Source organism: Cryptomeria japonica, chromosome 3 (assembly GCF_030272615.1).
Source record: "Cryptomeria japonica chromosome 3, Sugi_1.0, whole genome shotgun sequence".
In the NCBI taxonomy this organism is placed as follows: domain Eukaryota; kingdom Viridiplantae; phylum Streptophyta; class Pinopsida; order Cupressales; family Cupressaceae; genus Cryptomeria; species Cryptomeria japonica.
The window spans coordinates 763,137,858-763,162,646 of NC_081407.1; the positions used below are offsets into that span (position 1 = coordinate 763,137,858).

The following is a 24,789-nucleotide window of genomic DNA, read 5'->3' on the forward strand; positions in this document are numbered from 1 at the left end:
GTAGGTATTATTATGTTACCATTATTTATTTATATCTCTTGTTGCTTATACTCTTGTAAAAGGAATCTACAATTGTATTGTAACTATTGATTATGAATAATACGTTGAATTTTTTCGGAGTGTTTGATTTCTCTCAGGAAGTGTTGTCTCCGCGTAAATCCTTATATTATGGTATTTTATTTTTTGTTTATTTCCTTGTAGCTATATAATCTATTTAATCATTACACATATTTCTTCTAATACATTAATAGAGGAAGCATATTTTACATTTCTAGTTCCCTTCACACTGAATCTTTATCTTATTGGTCAATGTAATGTTAGGAATCTACATGACATGTTGCATAACATATGGATCCATCTCACTGGCTAGGGACTGAAATATTTGTAATGTTATGATATTGATAGAACATGAGTTTCTATGAGATATCTAGCTACCATGAAACATCCACCTCATAGGCATTAGGCACTCACACTTCACTTACATGCACATGCATAATTATAATTTTCTATTCCATTTGGGGAAATACTCATAAAGTATATAGATAAAATACCATTTCTCTCATTGTCCTTTTATGTCAACCTATCATTCTTCCTTCATATGCCCAACACAATTAGTCATTTTTGGTATACAATGAGTGTACAACACATGTTATGCTTGGCCCCACCATAGTGACCTTTGTGTTGAGTAGATGGTTAATCTTTTTATTACTTGAGAGATATAAAGAAGGATTTGGTTGTATTATGGAATATATATTCTATAGGATAGTCAATGTTAGGCAAGATTAAACATGTTTTGGATCTTGTATATTCTAGAGGATATCATAAACCATTGTAGTGGAGACAAAAGATTTTTTTTCTACTACCTAAGTTGTAGCTTTAAAGATGTGCATCCATTCCATTTCCCATTTGCCTTTCTACCCATTTATGACGTGTTTTTCACTATATGTATGGTTATTGTTTGGAAGTCATCTATTGTCTCATGAACCAAGGAAGAAGTGTGTGTGTGTGTGTGTGTGTGTGTGTGTGTGTGTGTGTGTGTGTGTGTGAGTGAGAGAGAGAGAGAGAGAGAGAGAGAGAGAGAGAGAGAGAGAGATCATTCTTCTTTATTTTCTTCAAATGTCTACTTTCTTTTATGATATCTAAGGCTCAAATAGGATACCCTATCCCAACCCAAATTCATTCTTGTCCTCTTATGTCTACTTTCCTCTATGACCCTAATGCTCTACAAGAATATTATATCCACTTCTCTCAATGGATTAGATGATAATTATTATGAATATGAAAATTCAAGAGATTTAGATTGGTCCTTTGCTTTCAACTTCTCAATCATTAAAGCAAAGATATGTAACCATCAATTGAAAACTAAGAAACCTAATTGAAAAATGCTATAAGAAATTCTAAGATGGTAGTTATTAAGAATATGAAAATACAAGAAATTTAGATTAGCCATTTACTACAAACTTTTCACTCATTGAATTAAAAATATGTAAGCAATAATTGAAAACCAAAAATATTCTTAACTCAAAACTACTACAAGAAATTGCAAGCCTCATGAAAGAAAAAGCACGCAAAGGAATGTGCAAGGAACAAACTATCATTGCAAATCGTCCTTAGAATCTATGATAAGAAATATATCTACCCTATAACCCCTATCTAAATTTGTTTTCAATATATCTTCTCTAATACTAAAGACTCAAAAAAACATCTAATAAATCTACAAAGAATACACTTTGTTTTTCAAAAACACTTTACATATTTTCTCAACCAAAACTTACCAATTCTATATTTGTGTATAAAATTTTAATTGTAAGTTTAAAATTTATATATTTTTAAAAAACATTTTGCAAGCATATGTATCACAATACTAGAATTTCTGTAAAGCCCTCTTTTATATTGAAAATATAAATAATTCTTTTCATGTTTATATAAGGAACAACTTGCAAGTAAGAGGTCTCATAAAAAATAATATCCTTTAATGAAATAGTTTACCTTAATTTGACCAAAATTAATTTTACCTCATTTATACTCGCTTTCAATGTTTCCTTGTTGGTTCCTTCAACTTGTGTATATTTAAATTCTATAGCTAAGTTAAAGGATATTATTGTTGTTCTACAATATTTAAAAAAGCAAAGAAAGATCAATCTTACATATTGTTTATGTTTTTTTTGTAGAAGTTCTTTGACTTCACAGTTATATAGATTGTTGGGATTAATCCACACTAAGCACACAGGTTTTCAAGATTGGAACCATGGGTTGCAGATATTAATGAATTGAGTTGTATCACAACTAAATTCAAGAAGAAATAACTAAACCATACAAGTGTCTTTTACTTCAACTGTTCAAGGTTTTAATGCCACTTGTTCAGGGTTTCATGCTCCATTATTAATCCAGAATATATGATACAATGTACGTGCCCAAATCATAGTCCAAGCTTTGGAATAAAGATTAAAGGTAAGACTAAGTTCCTTTCTTGCCTACTAAGAAATCTATACTACTCTACCTAATAGTTCTTGTTCATTTAATGTTACACAGTGACGACAAAAAACAAAGTCCTAAGATTCTCGATGTCTGAAAAATATTGTTACTTATTCTCCCCATACAGCAAGTGGGCAAATGGGTATGGTGGTGCATAGCGTGCAGTCTGCCCATATTCATTACTTTGTCTGCAACCATGTCTATGTTCTCTGAATCCCTCAATCAACTAAAACGCAATTCATTAGACGTTTCTATCTATAAATGCTTTCCAAACAGTCATAGAAAGCAGGGAAATTGTGGGTGTTGAGGAAAAATGACAATGTTGGTATCAGAAGGATCTGGTGCGCTTCTGATTGCAGGTGTGTTGGTTATAGCAGTCATTTATGTTGCTCTGTTGGTTGCAGAGAAGTCATGGAGTAAAAGGGCAGGCATTCCTCCAGATTGTTGTTTTCCATTCATAAGGGAATATGGATATGAGTTCAGGGCTTCTTCAATCAATGGAAGCTTGTGCAGGAAACCCCAGGAGAAAGTTCTGTGAAATGTTGACAGATTGTTTAGTTGCAGGAAATTTGCAGAGGGGGGGAAAAGGCAGGAAATCAAGGTGATTTGCATGTTTTGATTTTGTAAAGATGCTTATATTTTGAGTCCAGGCTATGAGCATGATGGCTCTGAATATGAGCATGGTGGATTTGAATTCAGGAATGCTCAGGATCGGTAGGGGAAAGTATGATGTAATTTGATGAACTTTGGTGAAAATCAGTGTACAAAAATTAGTTTGCTTCCATATGGAAGTCCATAAAAATATAAACTATTTTTCTTTTACTCTTGATTTGTTGACCTTGATGAGTTATTTTGATTTAATGGAGATTTGATTTGTGTGGATTCTAGCCATTTTAAGATGAATCTAATGGTTTACAAATTTACAGAGATTCGGTTGAATAAGTATTAATAATTTTAAAGATTGGGTGTTGGGATGTTTGTTAGAGAGAGTAGAATAGAATATAGCATATAAATAATTTAAGCATGGGGGTGTTGGGGTGATGGTTAGATAGAGTAGAACATAATGGATTATATGATATATTATATATGGTCTTATAAATAGTAATAAATAGAGGGGATATTTAGTTGATAGGTTATCTAATGTGGACATTGTTTATTGAAATTAAGTATTTTATTTTCTTTGAGCACTTTCGATGATGGTCTTATAGGCTTTGCACATGTGGATGAATTGAAACTTATCTCCTTTATATGCATTAAATGGTGTTTTTATCTTCCTTGCACACATTCAATGATAGCCTTATTTGCTTTGCAAATGTGGATGAGTTAAAACTTATCTCCTTTATATGTATTACATGGTGTTTTTATCTTTTTTGTGTACATTCGATAATGGCCTTATCTGCTTTGCAAATGTGTTAAACTTCCATTGGAATTTTTGGAATGTTGTAGAAAATTGTTTATTGTTTATTTGAAACCATCCATCATGTGTTATACTTCATGATTGACACTTCTCATTTATAGCCACACATTTCTTACTATTTTCATTTTGTTTCAAAACTACCTAGAATATGTTTTTCCTTGACCTACTCAAGCTTGTATGTCTCGATTACTTTGAGAAATAGTGCTCATAAGGTTTACGTTTTCCATGGAAGGCTATATTTAAATGTAGTCCTTCAATTAGTCATTAAGGCCCTTGGTGGACTTTGCAGTGATGCACATAGATTCCTTCACATAAGAGTAATTGGATGCATTCTTTTAATGAATATGGCTCTAATGAGAACATTTTTCATTTCTCCCTTTTTTAATGAGTTTATTTTGGTTTTGTTTTACCTGCATAACATGTTTTGAGGTTTTTCTTGACTTAGCTCTCAAACTAATTAATGGTTTCCAAGGGTTTGATCTAAATCAAAATCATTGTTGTTTTGGGTAAAATCAAGGTACTAAAATAATATAAAAAATACTTAGGTATTTAATGGTTGGATTTCTTGGAATGTTGTAGAAAATTGTTTATAAAATAGTTGAGTAGTATGATTTTATTTTGTAGGCATTTTAGGTTTGTATTTCTTCTTTTAAGGATGTGTTGTGCTAATTCATGGAAAAGTATTTAGAAGAGCTAAAATGTGATTGATTTAATTTCTTATTTTAGAAATTCAATGTTGAAAACATGTAAAATGGAGGTTCATTACTGTAATTTTCTAACAGTGAATATATCTCACAATTTCTAAGAGATTTTTTTTTGGAGGTTTGAATTGTTCCACTTGTTCCATTTTATAAGGATGTTGACAAGTGAAGGATATTTAATGGTTAAAATGCAAAGGTGCATAATCTGTGAAGTGCATTCTACTATAAAATATTTGATTAGTGGTTTTCCAACTCACAGTTTCTCTAAAATAGACATTATGAGGCCTCTTGGATAATGAGAGCACCTCATAATTTCTATGATGAGGGTTATGGTGTAGTACATAGAGCACCTCAAACATTAGGGGACAAAATCATAACAATGATGAGGAACTTAGTATTTTGTCACATGGAATACCAAGGAACTGCTTGTATAAAATGCAATTGGCATTTCCATTGCACCTTTTTTCAATGCAAGTGCTAGTGTTTAGATTTGTAATTCAAGAATAATTGTAGTTTGTTAAAGGTTATGGGTTCTATACATGCCTTGGCATTTAGGAATGTTTTAGACAATTATGTGTGGATTAGAATTTAAATATTCCTTTTTGCTCTATATCGGATTGACTTCATGATTCTAGACCTACTTCACAAATGTGAACTTGCTTTCTACCTAAAAAATTGACCTTTAATGATATTTGAATCTTGCACTGTGAAAAATTAGAAGAGTAAAGTATTAAAAAATGACATTATTTATCACAATCTTGGGGATTTTCTATCAAGCTAGCAATATATAAAAAATACCTTGGTAAACAATAAGCTCCAAATATGACCATGAATTCTCAAATGATTGTTTGATTTTGATTTTATAATTAGATGATCAATATTGTGGTTGTGATGATGACCTTACTCCCATAGATAGGACTTTGGTCAAACAACATGTTTAGATCTATGTCTAATATGATTATATTATAAGTAAGGACTAAATTAATTATTAGAATCAAGCAAAGAAACTAACATAGATTGGTATTGCATACATATAAACATAGGAATAAGTGATACTTATGGGGCTAGGTGTTAGCAAATATATGTATGTTAAGCCAACTATCACACATATATACCATTTGTAGCTAATGAATGTATTAATATATTTTCTTAAATTGGTTATAAAATTTTAAGGATGCATTTTTCACTAGTACACTTTGCCTCCTTTGAGGTTCATGTCAATATCTAACTATGAATCATGAATTTATAAGTATGTATCATTCTTAAACATGCATAAATTAAATGAAATAGATAGATGAACCTACATTCTATAAATGAAAAAAATTCTTCTTCCATATATTTTCTTTTACATATATTTTCTCCATGAATTCTTTTAAAATAAGGGATATAAGAATCTATGAGTAGCTTCTAACTTGCAACAAAGATCCAATACTAAAATGAGAACTTCAATTTATCATGCATTCCCCCTTTCAATTGATTGCCCTAATTGGGAGTAATTGATTAAAAGAAGATCTTGTTAGATATATTATTAATAAATATAAGCATATAGACAAACTAATAATAGAATTCATCATGAAATAATCATAAGAACAATGTGATAAAATTAGTGAAAAAGGATAAGAATCTAAGTTCATATACTCATCCAAGAATGTAAGTATAATAACCATGGCTAGAAGAGTACATCATGAGAAGCATGCAATTGGATCATTTCCTCCAACATAAGAATAATAATGGTGATGTAACCCTCAATAGCCAAAAATATTAATGAAAGTACCATAATGGCCCTATGTGGCATCCATGAGCATGCCAGTATATAGGGTAGGATTATTGAGTAATTAGAATCAAGACAATGGTAAAGAAATTGATGCAAGAACATATGGACTCATGGGCAATCCTATATGCCCCAAAAAACTTCCTAATTAGTTTCAATTTTTCTTTGTTTTATGTTGGTAATTTTGGTGAGTTATTGCAGGGGGAAATTTTCATGAAATTTTGGTTAGTATTTCACTATGTCAATGAGCTTAAAAGGTTCCAACAATTCAAATTTTATAAATTTGCTAAGTATTGGCAAATTTATAGTGTTTTGGTGGTTTGCAAACTAATTGGTTCATCAAAATAATTCATTGTCAACATAGTTATTGTGTTTCAATCATTCAAATGGTTTGTGAATGCTCTGGTTCATTGAAATAGCTCATCAGAGACATAGTTCACATGTATCATTAAGTGTTGATGAGAAACAAACTAAGTCATGAAGATTTGCAAGTTTCAAGTTCTACTGAATTGTTGATTGTTGAAAGGTAAAGTATTCAAAGCTCTATTAGTTCATGGTTATGTCAAATTGCCAAATGTAAAAAAGAAGAGAGGGTTGAAGTTTATGCAAGGTTTTGAAATTCAAATTTTCGTTGAAAGAGAAATTTTTGAAAGATTCTCAATTTCATAGTTTCACCAAATCACCAGTGACTAAAAAGGAAAGAAAATGTTCACAAAAGAGCTTAAGTTTAATTTATTTTTTATGATAGGCCAATAAGTAAGACGAAGTTGAATTTTTGAATAATTTTCAACATCCAACTTTGACTCTATTGGGTGAAAATTTTGTAAACTTGTAAAGGGTTACAAATAGAGTGTTTCACGACAACACTCAGGATAATATCTCTCAAAAGTTAAGATATGCTCCCTCCTAATTATAAGGGAAGTCTCCCCCTTTCTATTGCAATTATTCTAATTTCTTCTACCTGCTAACTTTAAACTAATCAAAGGTACAACAACAACTTAGTTCTCTTTTTTCAGAACCAGTTCCATCTTATTCTCTTATAAGAATAGACCTTTCCCTTGATTTAAATAACTTGAAAACTTGCAGTAATACTTAAACTAATTATTTTGGAAAGTAAAGTGTCCATGAAATAACAAAGTCTCCCATTACTTTCCTCTTCTAAAAATGACTTAGGGACAAGAACTCGCACACTTCAGAACTCAAAGATTCTTTTTATGTATTATAACTCCTATCAACCATTGTAACCCAAATATATTGTTAGCTCAAAGACTGACAGATGTATTGAAAGATATTCTACTCTAACTAGATAGTTTACACAACACAAAGACTTCACTTTCTATCTTTTTAAATTCAACTTGAGGGATAATAATTGTAACAATGTTATCTTAACTAGATCCCAATTACTGAATCTTCAAAGTAACTCAAAGATTACTTGCAAAAATCCAAAGTTCTTCAATATCTATCACCAATAACTTTCACTAGCTTTAATCAATTGAGAGCATTTTATACTAAATGACATAAGAACATCAATATCACACAAAGATTGAATTCAAAACAAAGTTTGAATGCCAAGCTTCAATCCTTAGTGATTAAACTGTAAATTCACAAAAAGAACACAAATGTCGCAACTTGTTCTTCACTTGGGCAGTTTTTTGTTGCATAAAATAAAGATGGAAAAAGATCCTTCTTACAATAATAACCCTCATTTGATGACTCACTAGAACTTGTGGAAGATACATGAATAAAACTTGATGAAACGACACTTGCAAATACCAGAGGCTCAAGATCGGAATTAGAGAGAAGAACTTGCAAATTAGATGTAGGAGAAGATACCTGGGGTAGAGGTTCATCTGTTTATGGCAACTCTTCTACACTCAACTCATCTTGTTCTTGATCACCCTCCTCCTATTCATTTGGTACATCCAATTCTAATATTTCCTGAACATTAGAGCTTGAAGGCTCTTCCTGAGATTTACCTTTCTTGGATCCAACTGTGAATTTTAACTTAGGAGCCTTTGTCAGAGTAGCAGGATCATGTTTGTTCTTTGTTCTAATCTCTGATCTCTTTCTCATTGGGCCAACAGTGTCATCATCAGAAGCAGAGGAGAAAGGTTTTAAAGGAACACCATGCAAAGATAACCAAATATTAGTATTCATGAGAATACTTTGAATATGTGCTCTGATGGAAGTGCACTCCTTTTGTGACCACTAAATGAGAGGAAAAGGAGTAGAATAAACCTTGTTCTTCTCATACATTAGGTCCAAGATATCACCATCTTCCTCCAAATCTTTAGGAACATCGACAAGACCAAAGTTCTCAATTTGTTCAACTATCAAGCGACAATAATTAAGTTTTCGTATATCATGCTCGGACCTACAATCAGCGCAAACATATTCAATCCGATGAACATGCACATATGCCTTCTTCAATTTGTTTCTCATCCCTCTATAATCAAAGTCCTTCCTAGCTTTGAAGAAGCTTATAGTGACTCTTCTCATCTCATCCTTGATGGCTTTGACCTTGAAAATAGAATTGATAGAATATCTTCCAATGGAGATATAGAATTTCAAACCTATCTTATGAGAACCCGATTGAGACTTGTGTACTGCATTCATCTGACGAGCAAGCTCCATTAGTACAATCTTGTCAGAAGGATATCTAGGGAGCATGAAGGGCTCGCCATTGAAACATCCAACCTTGATATAGGTGAAGGTTGGAAACTGAAGAAATATGCATCCATTTTGATTGACAACTTCCCATGCATGATCAAACACCCTCTTATTATATAGGTTTTTATCCATCATAACCATATAATAACCAAAGAAAGGATCATTGACTCTTTGGAAATGACTAGGACTTTCTTTCAACACCAATTGGGTATAGTATTCATGTACCTCAACTTGCCTTATGTCACCAGTAGTAGTTAAGCCAGGAAAGTGTCTCATTAAAGCCGCAACGTACACCAAGTAATAAATCGTATAAAACTTAAGAGTAGTAGGAACCTTGGGGAGCTTCTCACAGATGGCATCATTGATTTGGTTTCCCCAAAATATCTTCTCTTTATTCTGTATGATCACATGGATATATTGATACATCCACTTATGGAAAGTATTAGATGTGGGGAGTCCTTTAACTTTACTTAAAAGAGTTATCAAGTCATTGACTTCTTCAATGAAGTCACATATGGGAAGAGTTTCAAGCCATCTTGCAATAGTCAACCTTGGATTTTTAAACCAATTGTTATTTATATTACACCTACACTTGTCAGAATTCCTGTCAAAGTAGGCTATAGCTGACTACATAGTGATATCTGAAAATCTCTCAATACTTGGACATTTGAACACTGAATGAAAGAACTCCTCATCAAGCCTTATTAACTTCTTTCCAGATTCATCCTTCATGCTTCGGATTTTAGGATCAAAATGCTTCGCCACTGCCATCACAAATTCCGGATCCTATGCTGACATGGGAAAAGTTGCAACTAAACGTATACCACTATTGATAACAGCTTTCATATCCCGATATGAAGGTGGTTTCTTGATTCTTTTGAGAAATTATTCTAGGTCAGCATGACCTATCTCTGTGTCTCTAATATGATCAATATTAGAACTAAAGAAGAAGGAAAAACCGCATGTAGGTCTTGCTTCTTGAAATTCATCCCTTTTATTTGGAGATACCTCTGTCATTGATATGATAACAATATTGAGAGAAAGATAAATTCATTAGTATCAACATGATACACTTGATCAATCCATTTTTGTTCATATGATTTGAACAACTTCTGATAAGATCTCTCCTACTCCAAGAAATTTGATCTCATGACGGCTCTACAATTACAAGAGCTAATCTTGAAATTGTCATGCAAGCTTTGAAGACACCTAACTAGGACCAATTGATGGACGTATTCACTAGAAAAGGGATGGAATCTTTTCAGTGAGAGAAAAGACATTAGGCCTTTGTGATTAATTAGCTTTACTTTTCAAGATTTGAAGGATTTTATTCCATCTCATAAATTATAGGCTCCAGAGGGCTATCTTTCTATTTCATTATCTTATTTAATTATCTTTTATAATGGTTGTCTTCAAGATGTTCTACAAATAAGAGTGGGAGGTACCATTATAGGGATCATGTTGGCAATTGACACTCATCTCGTGACTTTCAATGTTTGATTTATGATCTAGGATTGTCATTGATGGCAACTCTTCTTGGTGATTCGATCCGACAATCGTGATTCATCCTATCCGGAAGCTAGAGTTAACCGGTAGGCAATTAATCGGTAGAATAGGGCATTTTAGTATTATTTTGGCCCAGAATGATTTCCGATGAGGTGACTTTGGTGGTTGATCTTGTGTTCTTGGTGAATGGAAAGATCTTTAAGAAGTGTGTGTTTATAATCTTTTGGTCCGATGCTATGTTTTGTTCAATATTGAAGCCAACTTGGAGCTACACGTTACACTTCTTGAAGCTGACTTGAAGGAGATTTCTTTTATGTTGAGACCAGATATATAAGATTGGTTTGGTGATTGGTTTTCGGTGCAATACTATTTCGGTGATCCGCTTTGATACGATTGAGCGCAATTTCATGTGTGCATTTAGTTTACAAACAATCTGGTAGCTGACTGAGACAGAAAAAGAGTATTTGCAAAGCGAGGTCAATCAGATATCTTGTGCTTAACTGGAACTCATTCTTGCATTATCATATGCTACTTGAGTTCATTTCATTATATTTCCTCATTGTAATCAAATTGTAAGTCAGTGAGACTTCCCTGAGGGTTGTAGCCTTCCGGGCAATTGTAATTGAGCAGTGAGCTCTAGGTGGTGAGCCTGAATGCAAGTGCATTCCCCATCTATGTAATATTTATGTACTCGTGGCCATTGTATATGAATATTGTGGGTTCCAGTCCTACCGTGGTTTTTCCCTTTCCAGGTTTCCATGTAAAATTTTTGGTGTTGTGGATCTATAGTTTATTTACTGCATGTTTATGTTCTTTTTTGTTATGCATTACTAACTGGTGGATAAAGAATAAGTTTTTGGATTTGATTTCCACTAGATCACTTATTCACCCCCCCTCTCAGTGATCCCTGATTCTAACAATTGGTATCAGATCCTAGTTCCTCTGAGGAATCTTAACCGCTTGAGGAAGATTCGGGAAATTGATTCAATGGTTCTGATTTTTAGAGACAACTCAATGTGGCACTTGAGGATCTTGATGCAGCTAGAAATGAGATCTGTACCTTGAAGAAGAACCTGAATGTTGCTGATGAATTCATTAGTGAGCTGAAGGATCAAGAAAGTGTCTGTAGAGAGAAGAGGAAGGAATTGATGGACAAGTTGAAGGAGAAATAAGATCAAATCATAGAATTCCAGGACAAAGCTAATGAAATTAACAAGCTTGAGAAAGAAAATGTTGCTTTGAAGAATGAGATGCAATCCATTGTGATGAGGTTGACTAAGGAGATTAGGGACCAAAAGAATAATGAAGAGAATCTGGCACAATTATTGAAGGAAAGAGCTGATGAATGCTTCAGGCTTACCTATGAGAATGATCAAGTGAATCTTGAGTTGACACAATCAAGGAATAATGGTCAACAACTTGAAAGATAGATTTCTACCTTGAGGGATGAACTTGTTACTGCCAATGAATACAAAGATAAATTCAAAACCAGTTCAAAAAGGCTTGATGAGATGCTAGAAAATCAGAGACATGGAAAGGATATGCGAGGCCTCGGATTTGAGAAAGGTGAATCCTCCAGATCTGGACAAGGAAATGCAAAACCTGGCCAGAAAAAGACCAAGAATCATCCAATAAGACAACCTAATGCTCATAAATTCAACGGTAGATGTTTTACTTGCAATAAGTTTGGTCATATGGCAAGTCAATGCAGAAGTAGGACGAATAATGGAATGATGAACAACATGAATAATGTTCCTACCTTTACTGGTTAGTGTTTCATATGCAATAATTTTGGACACAAGTCAAATATGTGTAGAGCAGTAATGAATAACTTTCAAAATAAGAGATGTTATGCTTATGAAATTTTTGGACATATCTCTAATCAGTGCAGGCCAAGACCAAATCAGATGAACTTCAGACCTATGCAGAATAATGTTGTTTGCAAACCATGCAACAAAACCAGTCACATTGCAAAGTACTATAGAAGAAAAAATAGTGTTCCGACAGAAAAGAACAAATCAGATGAAAAGGGAAAGGCAAAGTTTGATGAGATCAGAGATCAACATAAGAAGATGTGGGTAAAGAAGGATGAATCTAAGGCAGATAATGGATCTATACCTGAATCCGGTGCAGAATCTTCATCCGATAACTAGGGCTTTTGGCCTTAGGGGGAGGCAAACTCATACAAATCTTGCAGTACCCCTTGATGAGATCTATAGTTGATGGATTACAGATGGTAGGAATCAAATTTTAGTTGATATCTGGGATTCTGATGGCTGAATTTGGCATCTGGTAGTTAATTAGGGCATCCGGTTGGATATCCGAGGTGCATTTATTTCAAAGTTACATTAGGGTTTGCAAAGTTAAAAGGAAAAATACGAGAGTCATTCTTCACTTTGCGAATAGTGTTTTCAAGCTGAAGAACAAGACGATCAAGGCTTTTAGGCGATCAATGAGCTAAAGATGATCCAGCGAGTGATCTAGGGCATCCATTAGTTAGTTGAGGTATTTTTTAAAAAGCATTTCTGAGTTTGGTTTTCAAAAAAAATGAAATGGCATCTTCGTCCTCCATTGCTACTCCATTGGTTGTTGAGGTCAAGGATAAGACCCGTCTTGTGTTCAAGAAGCACCCCTACAAATCTATGGAAGTTGACCCGGTTGGAGCTTTCTCTTTCATTCCGCACAGAGTTTTGCACGTTGATGATGTACGAGCCTACATTCACTACGAGATCGAGGAAACTGACAATGAAGACATTTTGGACCTTTATACCGCTAGCATCATTGATGAAATCGGAAACCCCAAGCCAAAATTTGTGCAACTGCAGAGGAAGGAATTCACTCAGTTTGTGAATTTTCTGTCGTTCGATGAAAATGAATGGGTGAGGTATGTATTGAGTAGGATCCATGTTGAATTTATATGGCTAGACCAACCATACAAGATTACTTTAGATGCCATTAGGGCGGTAACCTATTTGAATCAAACTGGTGACTAGCCAGGGTTACAAAAAGTTGCAAACCCTATAGTCAACAAATTAACCGGTACAAAGTTTGATGGGTGTTCAATGAAAATCAACACAATCAAGGAGGATGATGTCAAGTTTGCTGCGATGGTAATTGGTTACAAAGTGTACCAGTCTAACTGACTGAATTCTGTATCTAGCACTGCCATCCATGCAGCTTATCAAATGGTCAAAGAAGATGTTCATTATGACCTATGCAGTGTTCTGTTGAAGAGTTGATAAATTTGAAGAAGATTAAGCAAGACAAAAAGCATGTCTTCAAATTTGGTTCCTTGGTTATTTGTTTGGCGCTTTACTTCATGAACCAGATCCCCAGAACTAGTAGAGTACAGTCGGCTTTTGACAGACCAATGGCCCAACAAATAAAGTAGGGGCTTGACAAACTTGGCAACAGGGACAATCAAAATGTTGCTTTGGGGGATTTCTTCAAGACTTTTCAGGACAAAATGAAACAGAGAGTCAGAATCCCCAAAGAAATTGTGAAGAAATATGAGGGGACAATCTGCTTTATGGTGAACAAAGATGAATATCTTATGGAAGCAGTTCAACCCCGAACAGTATGGATAATGCCTATGGGCTATGAGATTGATGAAGCCACTTTGGATGCCTATGCACAACACTTGCTAAACGCTCTGGTAGACACCAAAGAAGAAAGGTTCGGAACTTGCCAAGAGAAATTAATGGAGTTGCACACCAAGTTCACCGAATTGGCAAGAAAAAGAAAATTTGCAAAGATAGTAGAGGACATTCTTATTGAAGAAGGTCACCCTCGTGAGAAGGTCAGAGCTACAAGGGCTGCTAGGGATGCAGTTGAAAAAGCGAAGAAACAAAAGACTGCACTCGCTCCAGTCAAGGTGAAGGTAACAGGGTCTTCTCTCGCTTCGGTGAAGACACCTTCTGTTGAAGCAGAACCCTTCGGTTTTTCTGCAAAGGGTAAAGGTGTTTTGAGGAAGAAGTAGAAACCCCAAAGAGAGTATGTGGCAGTTTCTCCGATACAATCTGAAACTGAGTTAGATGCAGACATTCCTAAGGCTCTGAAGAAAGGAGAGTTTGCTAGGGTTATCCGAAAACCCCAATCCGGTGTTGGCAATTGACACTCATCTGGTGACTTTAGATGTTTGATTTATGATCTAGGGTTGTCATTGATGGCAACTCTTCTTGGTAATTCGATCCAGCAGTCGTGATTCATCCTATCCAGAAGTTGGAGTTAACCGGTAGAACATGGCATCTTAGTGTTATTTTGGTTTGGAATGATTTCCGATAATTGTTGTGACTTTGGTGGTTGATCTCATGTTCTTGGTGAATGGAAAGATCCTTAGGAAGCGTGTGATTATAATCTTTTGGTTCGGTGCTATGTTTTGTTCAAGATTGAAGTCGACTTAGAGCTACATGTTACACTTCTTGAAGCTGACTTGAAGGAGATTTCTTTTATGTTAAGATCAAATCTATAAGATTGGTTTGGCGATTGGTTTTCGGTGTAATACTATTGTGGTGATCTGCTTTGGTGCGATTGAGTGCAGTTTCACTTGCGCATTTGGTTTACAAATAATCTAGTAGCTGACTGAGACAGAAATAGAGTATTTGCAGAGTGAGGACAACCAGCGATCTTGTACTTAACCAAAACTCATTCTTGCATTATCAGATGCTACTTAAGAGTTCATTTCATTGTATTTCCTCATTGTAATCAATTTATAAGTTAGTGAGACTTCCCTGAGGGTTGTAGTCTTCTGGGCAATTGTAATTGAGTAGTGAGCTCTAGGTAGTGAGCCTGAATGCAAGTGCATTCCCCATCTATGCAATATTTATGTACTCTGGGCCATAGTATATGAATATTGTGGGTTCCAGCCCCACTGTGGTTTTTCCCTTTCTGGGTTTCCATGTAAAAAATTTGGTGTTGTGAATATGTAGTTTATTTACTGCATGTTTATGTTGTTTTCTGTTATGCATTACTAACTGGTGGATAAAAAATAAATTTTTGGATTTGATTTCCGATAGATCACTGATTCACCCCCCCCTCTCTATGATCCCTAATGATTCATCTATGAATGAATGCTATAACAACAATTTAATTGGAATTTATTGTGATTTGGTTATTTCAGTATAGAATCTTTGTATTCTATGTTGTTCTAAATTTAGTTGTTATTATTCCCCCTTTCACCTTCTTTTTTGGTTAAAAGCACACATGGTTTCCATTCATTATATATTATTAGAAGGTAGTCGCACCTTGTAAAATAAGCAGAGAGTAGATATGAAGTATCATTGTATTTGAATCAACTGGTAGTTTCATTTGTTATTTGTTTGGGTGTGAGAATATAGAGTTAGGTGGAAAATTTGTAAACTAACACTAGGTAAATGGTAGATTGAGATTCCCCATTCCAAATCCTAAAACATATCAAAGTCAAATCTTTCTAAAATTAAATACACTTATCAATTATAGAATTAAGTTCAATTTTTTTTGTTTAGCTTTTAAATTAAATCACTATTGCAATTTATTGTAGTATTAATATCCAATTTCTATTTATTAATTTGTTTAAATTAATTATATTTATGTTCTTGAATTTATTGGATTAATTTCTAAGCTAAGTTTAAAGGAAAGTTTGTTTTCCTTTACAAAACTTTCTAAGAAAATTAAGCTAGACCTAAGGTTCCTCTCTCACTAACCCCATGTCCCCATGCAACTGCTTAAGTGTAATAATTAAGAGGAAAGGATAAATTGGAATCTTTTCCTATTTAAGTGGAGCAGCAACCACTTAAAACTTGAAATTTAAGCTTTGAAAAAAAGGGGTGGCTACAACAATTGCTTAGGGCATGTCCCCATGCTGCTTAGCTTATTTTGGCTGTAAATGAAATCATTGATAATATGTTTTGCAAATAAAATTCATAAGCAAAATTTTAGGCAAGTAAATAGGAGAGCAAAAAAATATGGTGAAGCCATGTGTCTTTTTTTCAATAAGCAACCGCTGCTTATTTCTAGCCCCCACTTTTTTTCAATAAGCAACCGCTGCTTATTTCTAGCCCCCACTTTTTTTCAATGCTTACCCCATGTCCCCATGCGGCTGCTTAAGTGCAATTTCTGCTTAAAATTAAGCAGCCAGCGTGTTCCCATGCAAATTGCTGGAAATAAGCAGCAACTGCTTATTGAGAAGATTGACACGTGGCTCTACAAAACAATTTCCCTCTTTTTATTTGTTTCCAATTTTTTCTCCACAATTTATGTGACCAATTAGAATTAAATATTTCTTTTAATAATGCAATTTAAGATGGCTACTTATTTTATAAATTCATGGGGCCACCAGCTCCACAAATTAATGCTAAAAAAATTGAGCAGCGGCTGCTAGCCAAAATAAGCTAAGCAGCTGCATGGGGACCTACCCTTATTTTCAATTTTTAAGCATTTGCTGCTCCACTAAAATAGGAAAAGATTCCAATTTATCCTTTTCCCTTAATTAGAATTTTACATGGGAACACTCCAGGTGCTTAAATTTAAGTAGAAAATGCTCATAAGTAGCTGCATGGGGACATGGGGTTATTGAGAAGATTGACATGTGGCTCTTCAATTTTTTTCCCTCTTTTTTATTTGTTTCTAATTTTTTCTCAAAATTTATGTGACCAATTAACATTAAAGATTTCTTTTAATAATGCAATTTAAGATGACTGCTTATTTTATAAGCGGCAAAATTCTAGCCAAAATAAGCTAAGCAACAGCATTGGGACCTACCCTAAGGGCATGTCCCCATGCGGCTACTTAGCTGTTGCTCCACTTTTTGTGCAACAATTTGTGGAGCTAGTGACCCCATGCATAAAAAAATTATGCTTATTTTTAAGCAGCCCTCTTAAATGACACTTTTAAATAATATTTTTTATATATAAAATTTAAAAACAAAATTTAAGGCAAATAAAAAGGAAAGGAAATTTTTTTGGTGAAGCCATGTGTCATTTTTTTTAATAAGCAGCTGCTGCTTATTTCCAACTAATTAAAAAATTCCATGGGAACACTTTCAGTGCTTATTTTTAAGCAGAAAATAGACTTAAGGAGCAGCATGGGGACATAGGGTAAGACACTAAATCTTTTTAAAAGAATGGCCAATAGTCATGTAGCCTACATTTGCAATTATATAGTAGTTACATGGAATTTTTTTAGACTTTATTGAAAAAATATGATATGTGCAAATAAGCACACTATTCATCCAATAACAAGTATACTTGTTCATTTGTTGAGACGATCACATGTTTTTATAAACTACACTTTTATTAGATAGTTATGATACTTTATATAAAGCAAAAAAGCATTTAAGACACTTGTTAATCAATGTATATTTTGATATGATATTCATAAATGACTTTATTCATATAAGAATCCTTTTGACAAACATTTGAACATTTATTAATTTACATATCACATAATTATTACAATATATAACTTAATAAATATATCCTAAAGCTAAATCCTATAACTACATATACTATACCGTTAGTAAACCAGTAAACTCCAGCCAACTACCTATGGCCCATTAAGCCACTGTGATGGCAATAATTCTTGTCAATTTACTCTTACGTCATATGGAAGAAAAAAACAGGCCGAATAATTCCGTGGCATAAAAGATTTGATTGTTATTGGCCAATTCAGCTAGCGGGCAAATTGCGTACGGGTAAGATGAATGTATTTGGAATTTTGGCCTGTACCCATGTCTAGTTTCTCTGAATCTCTCTGGTTTTCATTACCTATTAGGTATTCATAGAAAGTAAGAAGACTATATGTAAATGCGTGAAGTTTCCACAGTCTACAAATCATCAATTTAAGACTCTATGTTTTAATTTGGATCTGCTTCGTTTGAGGGAAAATGCCGATGACAAAATCAAAATCAGAAGCATCTGGTGCTGTGCCCCTGTTTATAATTGTTCTGGTGATGGCGTTCATTTATATTATTTTGATGGCTGCAGAGAAATGGTGGACTAAAAGGGCGACAATACCTCTGGATTGTTGTTTTCCCTTCGTAAGGGAATATGGGCAGGATTCTAAGTCTTCTTCAATCCATGGAGGTCTGTACAGCCAAGCCCAGAACAAGAAAATGTGAAATGTTGGCAGATTGTGTCTTTGGGGGAGGAGGAAGATTGAAATGTTTATACCCAGGCGAAAAGCGTGCGATTAAATTGATTTGCGTATGTACAGACTTAGAGCTTGAATCTAAGCAGCTTTATAATGATTTGAGTTGAAGTACAGGTCTGCGTGGCTCAAAAGAGAGGAAAGGGAAGTCTTGAATAAGAAAGAAAATTGTAAAATTGCTTTTCAGATCTTAAACTGAAAGTAAACGGAGATCAATTATGTTGAAGGTATAAATCTTAGGAGTCTTCAATTCTTTTTCGATAAGATCATGTTTCTCTGTTATTTCATTTGATAATAGATGGTGGAGTTAGTCTTAAATGTTGATGGAGGGAAAAATTTATATAATGGAATTCAGAAATATTCACATGATAGTCTGAAAGTTATATCTTTAATATTCTGAATTATATCTTTTTACTCCAGGTTTGTCAAACTTGGAAAATCTTTAATACTAAGTATAATCTCTGAAAGTCTGAAATGTTATGAAGGTTTTGTAAGAATGATTACTAAAGATTGGATAATTATTTATTTTTTGAAGTGTAAAATTGTTGCTGATTGTTTTGGTATGTGTAAAGTGAATTATTCTAAGATTTAATGGAACTCAAATAAGTTGATTGGGTAATTTTTTTTTTCATTTACTTTTTGATCGTGTAAAATTGTTATTGATTGTTTTGATATGTATAAATGAATTATTCCAAAGTTTAACCCAAGGCAAATTCTTTCCTAGTCTGCTTAAACATCATCCTTTCAATAATCACAATCAATAACAATTTTATACCTCATTCACATCAAAAAGTGATACATATTTATCCTGTCCTTAAATCCAAACAAAAAATAAACAACCACAAAAAAACTAAAACACAGAAATTAGAAACTAGTTTAATTGTTCTGGAAACTCTCTCATTACCTTGTCAATTTCTATAATTTCATCCAATGTGTGCAACAAAAATAAGCAACAACCAAAACACAGAAGTAGTTCAAAACACAGAAGTAGTTTCCAAAACCTCTCTCTTCATCTATTCAGTCTTCTTTGTCTGCTACTTACCTATTCACACTACTCTCTAATTTTCATTCCGACCATAAAGTAAGAAAAACGTCCATAAATTTTTTTTACATCACCTGGTAAGTTTCTGTAATTCCATCGAATGTGAGGCCATCCCCAGGACAGTTGAACACGCTAGCTTTATCATCATCACTGCCAAGCAAGCTGCTAATGATGAGAGTTTTTCCGAGATGAATCGATTGAATCATTTAAGAGACATGCATAATGTGAAATTACTGTTTTTCGAATTCCATGAGCATTTTTGAGAGTCTTTATAAGTTTTGGAGCAATATTTCTGTGTTATCCGTCAGATGATTCCAAACCATCTCCTTTTAAATCCTAATGGGTCTGGTTTAAAATCGATTCCGGCTTTGTGTAAAGATTTGTACGCTATGGGTATCGCACTGCAGTAAGGGTTGCAACTGGCTCAGATGCTGTTGAACTGGATCTTGCTCCTACGGATCTATATATGGCTATCGATCTGGGAATGGATCTGGAACTAGTGCTTAATCTACCGATAGATCTGCGGGATAAACTACTGCAAGTACCGCTACAACTGGCTTTGGTACTAGGTCAAGTACAGCTACCAAAGCTTCTGGTGCATCTGAGCATCGATCTGGAACACCTGATTCTTGATCTTGATCACAAGCATCAGTCGAAATCTTTACACAAGGCTGGTTCGAATTTAAACCAGGCCCATTGAGATAAAAAAAGAGGTGGTCTAGAAAAGGTATTTTTTCCCCCTCAAATTACATTGAAGGATAGCACAGAAATATTGCTGCGAAACCTAATGGCTTATGAAGAGTCTCAAAGGATATTCCTACGAACCTAATGGCTTATGAATCTCTAGTCATTGGCCTGTTCAGCCGTCTTGGTGATGGCATCACATTCTATGGAGTTACAGACAAAGTGATGAAAAAGTCTACAGAACAATTTTACACGTTGTTGGTTCTAATCTTTTGTGGTTGTCTGTTTTTGTAGCACAAGATTTGTTGGACCTTTTTCGAAACCCTTTCCAGTTCATAGGCCGGTAAAAAGCATTTATCTTATAAAAAGCATTGTCATTTAAAGATATGATGTGAGACAATACGAACCTGCTTCTGCCTCTACCGGAAACCCTAAACCAAGCATCGTTGTTGCTAATCATTCGCAGGAAATTGTGCTTCGTAGTGCTAATGAGTGGCCATCTATCTCTATATCGGTTGCTACAGCTATTGTTTTCTGAAAGGCAGAGAGAAGGGTAAGAGTGCTGTTCTTGGAAAAGATGAATCTGTGCTACCCTAGGCAATATTTGACAACCCTTTTCGAGGGTTGTTGCAATTGGGCATATGAAAGGGCCAACAACAAATGCATTGAGGCTTGAGGCACAACTTCCCTCTTCTAGTAAATCACTAAGTGGGTGGAATGGAGGGCTCGAGGTGGATGGTAAAATCCGCATAGAGATTTCACTTTTGGAACTGGGCAATGAAGTTCTGGAAGAAGCTGGGCATTACTCAAATATGGCTCTGAAATGCAAGTTCAACTCTCCCTGGCTCAGTCTGTCAGATTTACATCAATGGGTAATGAATTCCTAGAGACCATTTCTTGCAGTATCTATTTTGATTTATCCCTGTGCTCAGGGCTGCTTAGTTATAATTTTTGAATCTATGGCTGATAGAGATTGTGTTTTGGCAAAAGGTCTATGGGCTTGTAGGAATGCTACTCTTTTTGCAAAGTCTTGGTTCTCAAGTTTAAATCATTTAATAAAAATTTCAAGATTATTCTAGTTTGGGTGAGAATGCCTAATCTATCCTGCACTTCTGGCTTATTGACAATTCCTCCGATAATTAAAATGTCAAGGCAGTTCCATTCTACTTATGCATATATTTTGATAAAATAGACTGATATCTGGATCTTCTTATGGAGATCTAACTTAAAGTTGGAATTAATATTTGGAAGCAGCCCCTTGATTATGAGAAGCTGGCTTTCAGATGCCAGAACTATTTCGGTATTGTTCACTTGTTGAGAGCATGCCTAGGGAAAATGCATAGACATGGTAACAAGATGCAGAATTGCAACAATAAATAGTTGGTTGCCCCCTAGGGTTTTCTTCTCCCAAGAGCAATTCAGTCTCACTGATTGGAAACTCTTGAGGCGTAAGAGGAAGTAAAGTCGAAGTTAGATGATACAGCAACTGATAATTCAGTTTTGTGTCAAGAAGAATCTTTGAAGCCCTCGATAGCTTCAGTGGTCAAAGAGGTTGTTATCTCTGATTCAATAACTCCTTCCTATAAAGTGGTTTTTATGGAAAAACCCACATTTCTTGAGAAGGCCCTGGAGGCAGAATGATGATATCCCTGGAGGGAGAATGCATCATTCTATGGATGTGTTAATATGTGATGGCTTTTCCTGAGGATGTAGTCTTTAATAATGAACCACATAAAGTTGTGTCATCTGTGTGTTCATAATAGAATATTCTTTTATTTTATCCCTCGCTGCCTCTGTTTTGTCTATTCATATGGTGAAATATCCCCTGTTGGTATTAACTGTAAAACAAGGAATATTTGCTGTCCAAGTTGCACGTTATGCTGTTCTGAAGTTTGTGGGTTATGCTGACAGAGTTTTCAGATTGTGATGAAGACCATCTTATATGAACATTTCATTAAAAAATCAATTCTAAATGACTCTTCTTAATCGATAGATGACTAGAGATGCTTAAGCAACAATCTATGGATGATATTTTTGAGTCTAAGTCATCAAAACCATGTCCTATAGCAGACTGACATTATGACAAACACTTTGCATACATCCTCAGACAAACATAAATGTAGATGCAATCAGACTTATTCCTTATTTAATTCCATGTGGCCAACTAAAAGAACATTACATAGGCATCCAAAAGATCAAATACATAGACTGTCATTATAGACCAATTTCAGACATTCTGAGGACACATGGACTACAACTAATCTTATGCACACAACTGAGAATTACAATGAAATTTATTTGCAAATGAACCTGGGACAAAGCACTGTGAAGAAGCAAGCAATATCATATGTAAAAGAGCCTCCAATGTGCCAGTTCGATCCTCTTCATAATTCGCCCCTGCTGCTGCAAATGGAAGGTCTGATATTTGATGACGATCAGCAGTATGTAGTCCAAACCTCCTCCTAAATGACCGTCCTTATCCCTTGAGTGAAGCGCTTTCCTTGATGGTGTGTATTGATGCCAAATCATGGAGATATGAGCCAAATCGATGGTTCACAGTGTTCAGGTTCGATTCTGATTTCAGACTGATGAGGCCGATCCCTCCACGAACCTTCTAAAATTGACACAAAAGAAATCGCCTTTGCTTCTAATGCAATTGCTGTCCTCAAACTTGGCTTTTGATGCTTCAATGATGAAAGATCAACAAAATTGTGGGTGTATAAGCTAAAGTCGAGTTTGTTATCAGACCTTCAAATCGACCTTACTTCATACAATTCGACCTCCAATCATCTACTCACAATATCGCCTTCTAACCTCAAGGAAAGCTGATGTAAAAAGGGCACTCAACCTGAAGACGCCATGAATACCCCATCCACCATGAAAGCTACAACAAACTCATTAAGCACACTTAGGAAGACTTAAGTGTCTCCCTCTCACAATAGCAACCCCTCGGAAGATCTCTCACCTCCTCAGTTATGCCAACCATCGAGAGTTTTCGTTCCCAAATGATTATCTGCAAAACCCCTTCGACTCCACAAGTCTACACAAGAAGAGATACTCAACAACGGATGATTAACAATGAATCACTTCCCTCTATTTATTTATTTCTTATCCAATCATATGATTCCTTCTAGAAGGTCCTTTCTTATCTGGTAGGCACACTTTATTATTATTTTATTACACATTAATTTAATTGCACTTTGTAAAATATTATTATATTATAATTAAAGTGTACACGTTTCGCAATACGTGTAATCTCTGACTTTCTCCATAAAACCACATAGATATGAAATGTGACTTTCGCCATAAAACAACATAGATATGAAATGTGAAGTCGTGAATCATTGCAACTCGACCCCCTAATCAATCCTCTTAGCCTACGAGGGTCGGATGATAGGCCAATCCTGTGAATATCCAAGGACTAATTAGAAGGGGACATTACAGTCCGCCCTCCCTGAAATTGTTTGTCCTCAAGCAATCTCAATGCTAGATGCTGCAAAATATCTTCTCTCCCAAGTCGCATCCTCAACCGATAAATCTTTCCACTTCAACAAATATTCCCTGATAACTCTATTCCTCAACCTGCGCTCCCTAGAATCAATAATGGCCTCAGGTACTAATATCAATTTCCCCTCTTCATCAAGAGGAGGCACCACTGTGGAAGGTACAACATGATGTCCAATTGCCTTTTTAAGGCATGATACATGAAAGACATTATGTACCTTTGCATTTGCCGGTAGCTCAAGCTCATAGGCTACCTCTACAACTCTCCTAACAATCTTGAATGACCCATAATAGTGTGGCTTGAGCTTCTCCACACCACTCTTCTTCAGTGTGGACTGCCTGTATGGCTTCAACATCAAATACACCATGTCCCCTACATCAAATGACCGCTCAACTTGCTTCTGATCTACGTACTATTTTTGCTGATTTTGTGCCTTTTGTATATTCTCCTTCAATGATCTCACAATGTCCTGACTCTCCTGAAGAAGATCCCTAGCACTCGACACTCGGCTATCACTCAACAAAAGATCCAAGAAGTTGGGCGCATCATACCCATACAAGGCCATAAATGGTGTCATCTAGATGAACATGTGGTAAGTAGTATTATAACAATACTCACATAGGTGCAACCACTTAACCCATGCTTGCTATTGTCCAACTATGTAGTTTTGGAGGTAACCTTCCACCCATTTATTCACATTTTCTGTTTGACCATCAGTCTGTGGGTGGTAGCTCGTACTAGGAGTAAGCTTGCTATCACTAAGTCTCTGAATAGCTCTTGCCAAAAATGACTCATAAATTTGTTGTCTTTGTCACTAACTATGGTCCGAGGCAACCCATGGGGTCTGAAAACCTCTCGGAAAAATAAATCTGCCACCTGAGCTGCTAAATAGGT

At 34.9% G+C, this 24,789-nt stretch overlaps 1 protein-coding gene and 1 long non-coding RNA gene across 4 annotated transcripts in view; one reads left to right on the forward strand and one right to left on the reverse strand.

Annotated features, from left to right (window-relative positions):
- LOC131068878 (uncharacterized) overlaps window positions 1–23,443 on the reverse strand; it is a 47,671-nt gene extending 24,228 nt beyond the window's left edge. Inside the window, exons 1-2 of one of the 3 annotated variants that reach the window (XR_009112077.2) lie at window positions 22,701–23,443; window positions 19,781–19,856 (exon numbers count right to left, since the gene is read on the reverse strand). Coding sequence is in view for 1 of the 3 variants with exons in the window: in XM_058004147.2 (XP_057860130.2) it covers window positions 19,781–19,856; window positions 20,798–21,141 (420 nt within the window). In the remaining 2 variants the exon portion in view is untranslated. Of the gene's footprint in view, window positions 1–19,069; window positions 19,857–20,797; window positions 21,142–22,700 lie in introns of those variants that run through there. The other 2 variants (XM_058004147.2, XR_009112076.2) reach the window with 2 other exon arrangements.
- On the forward strand, window positions 19,850–21,468 carry LOC131068879 (uncharacterized). The gene is made up of 2 exons (XR_009112078.2): window positions 19,850–20,733; window positions 20,857–21,468. It is a non-coding gene; the product is annotated as an uncharacterized LOC131068879 (long non-coding RNA).
- Window positions 23,444–24,789: the final 1,346 nt, after the last annotated feature.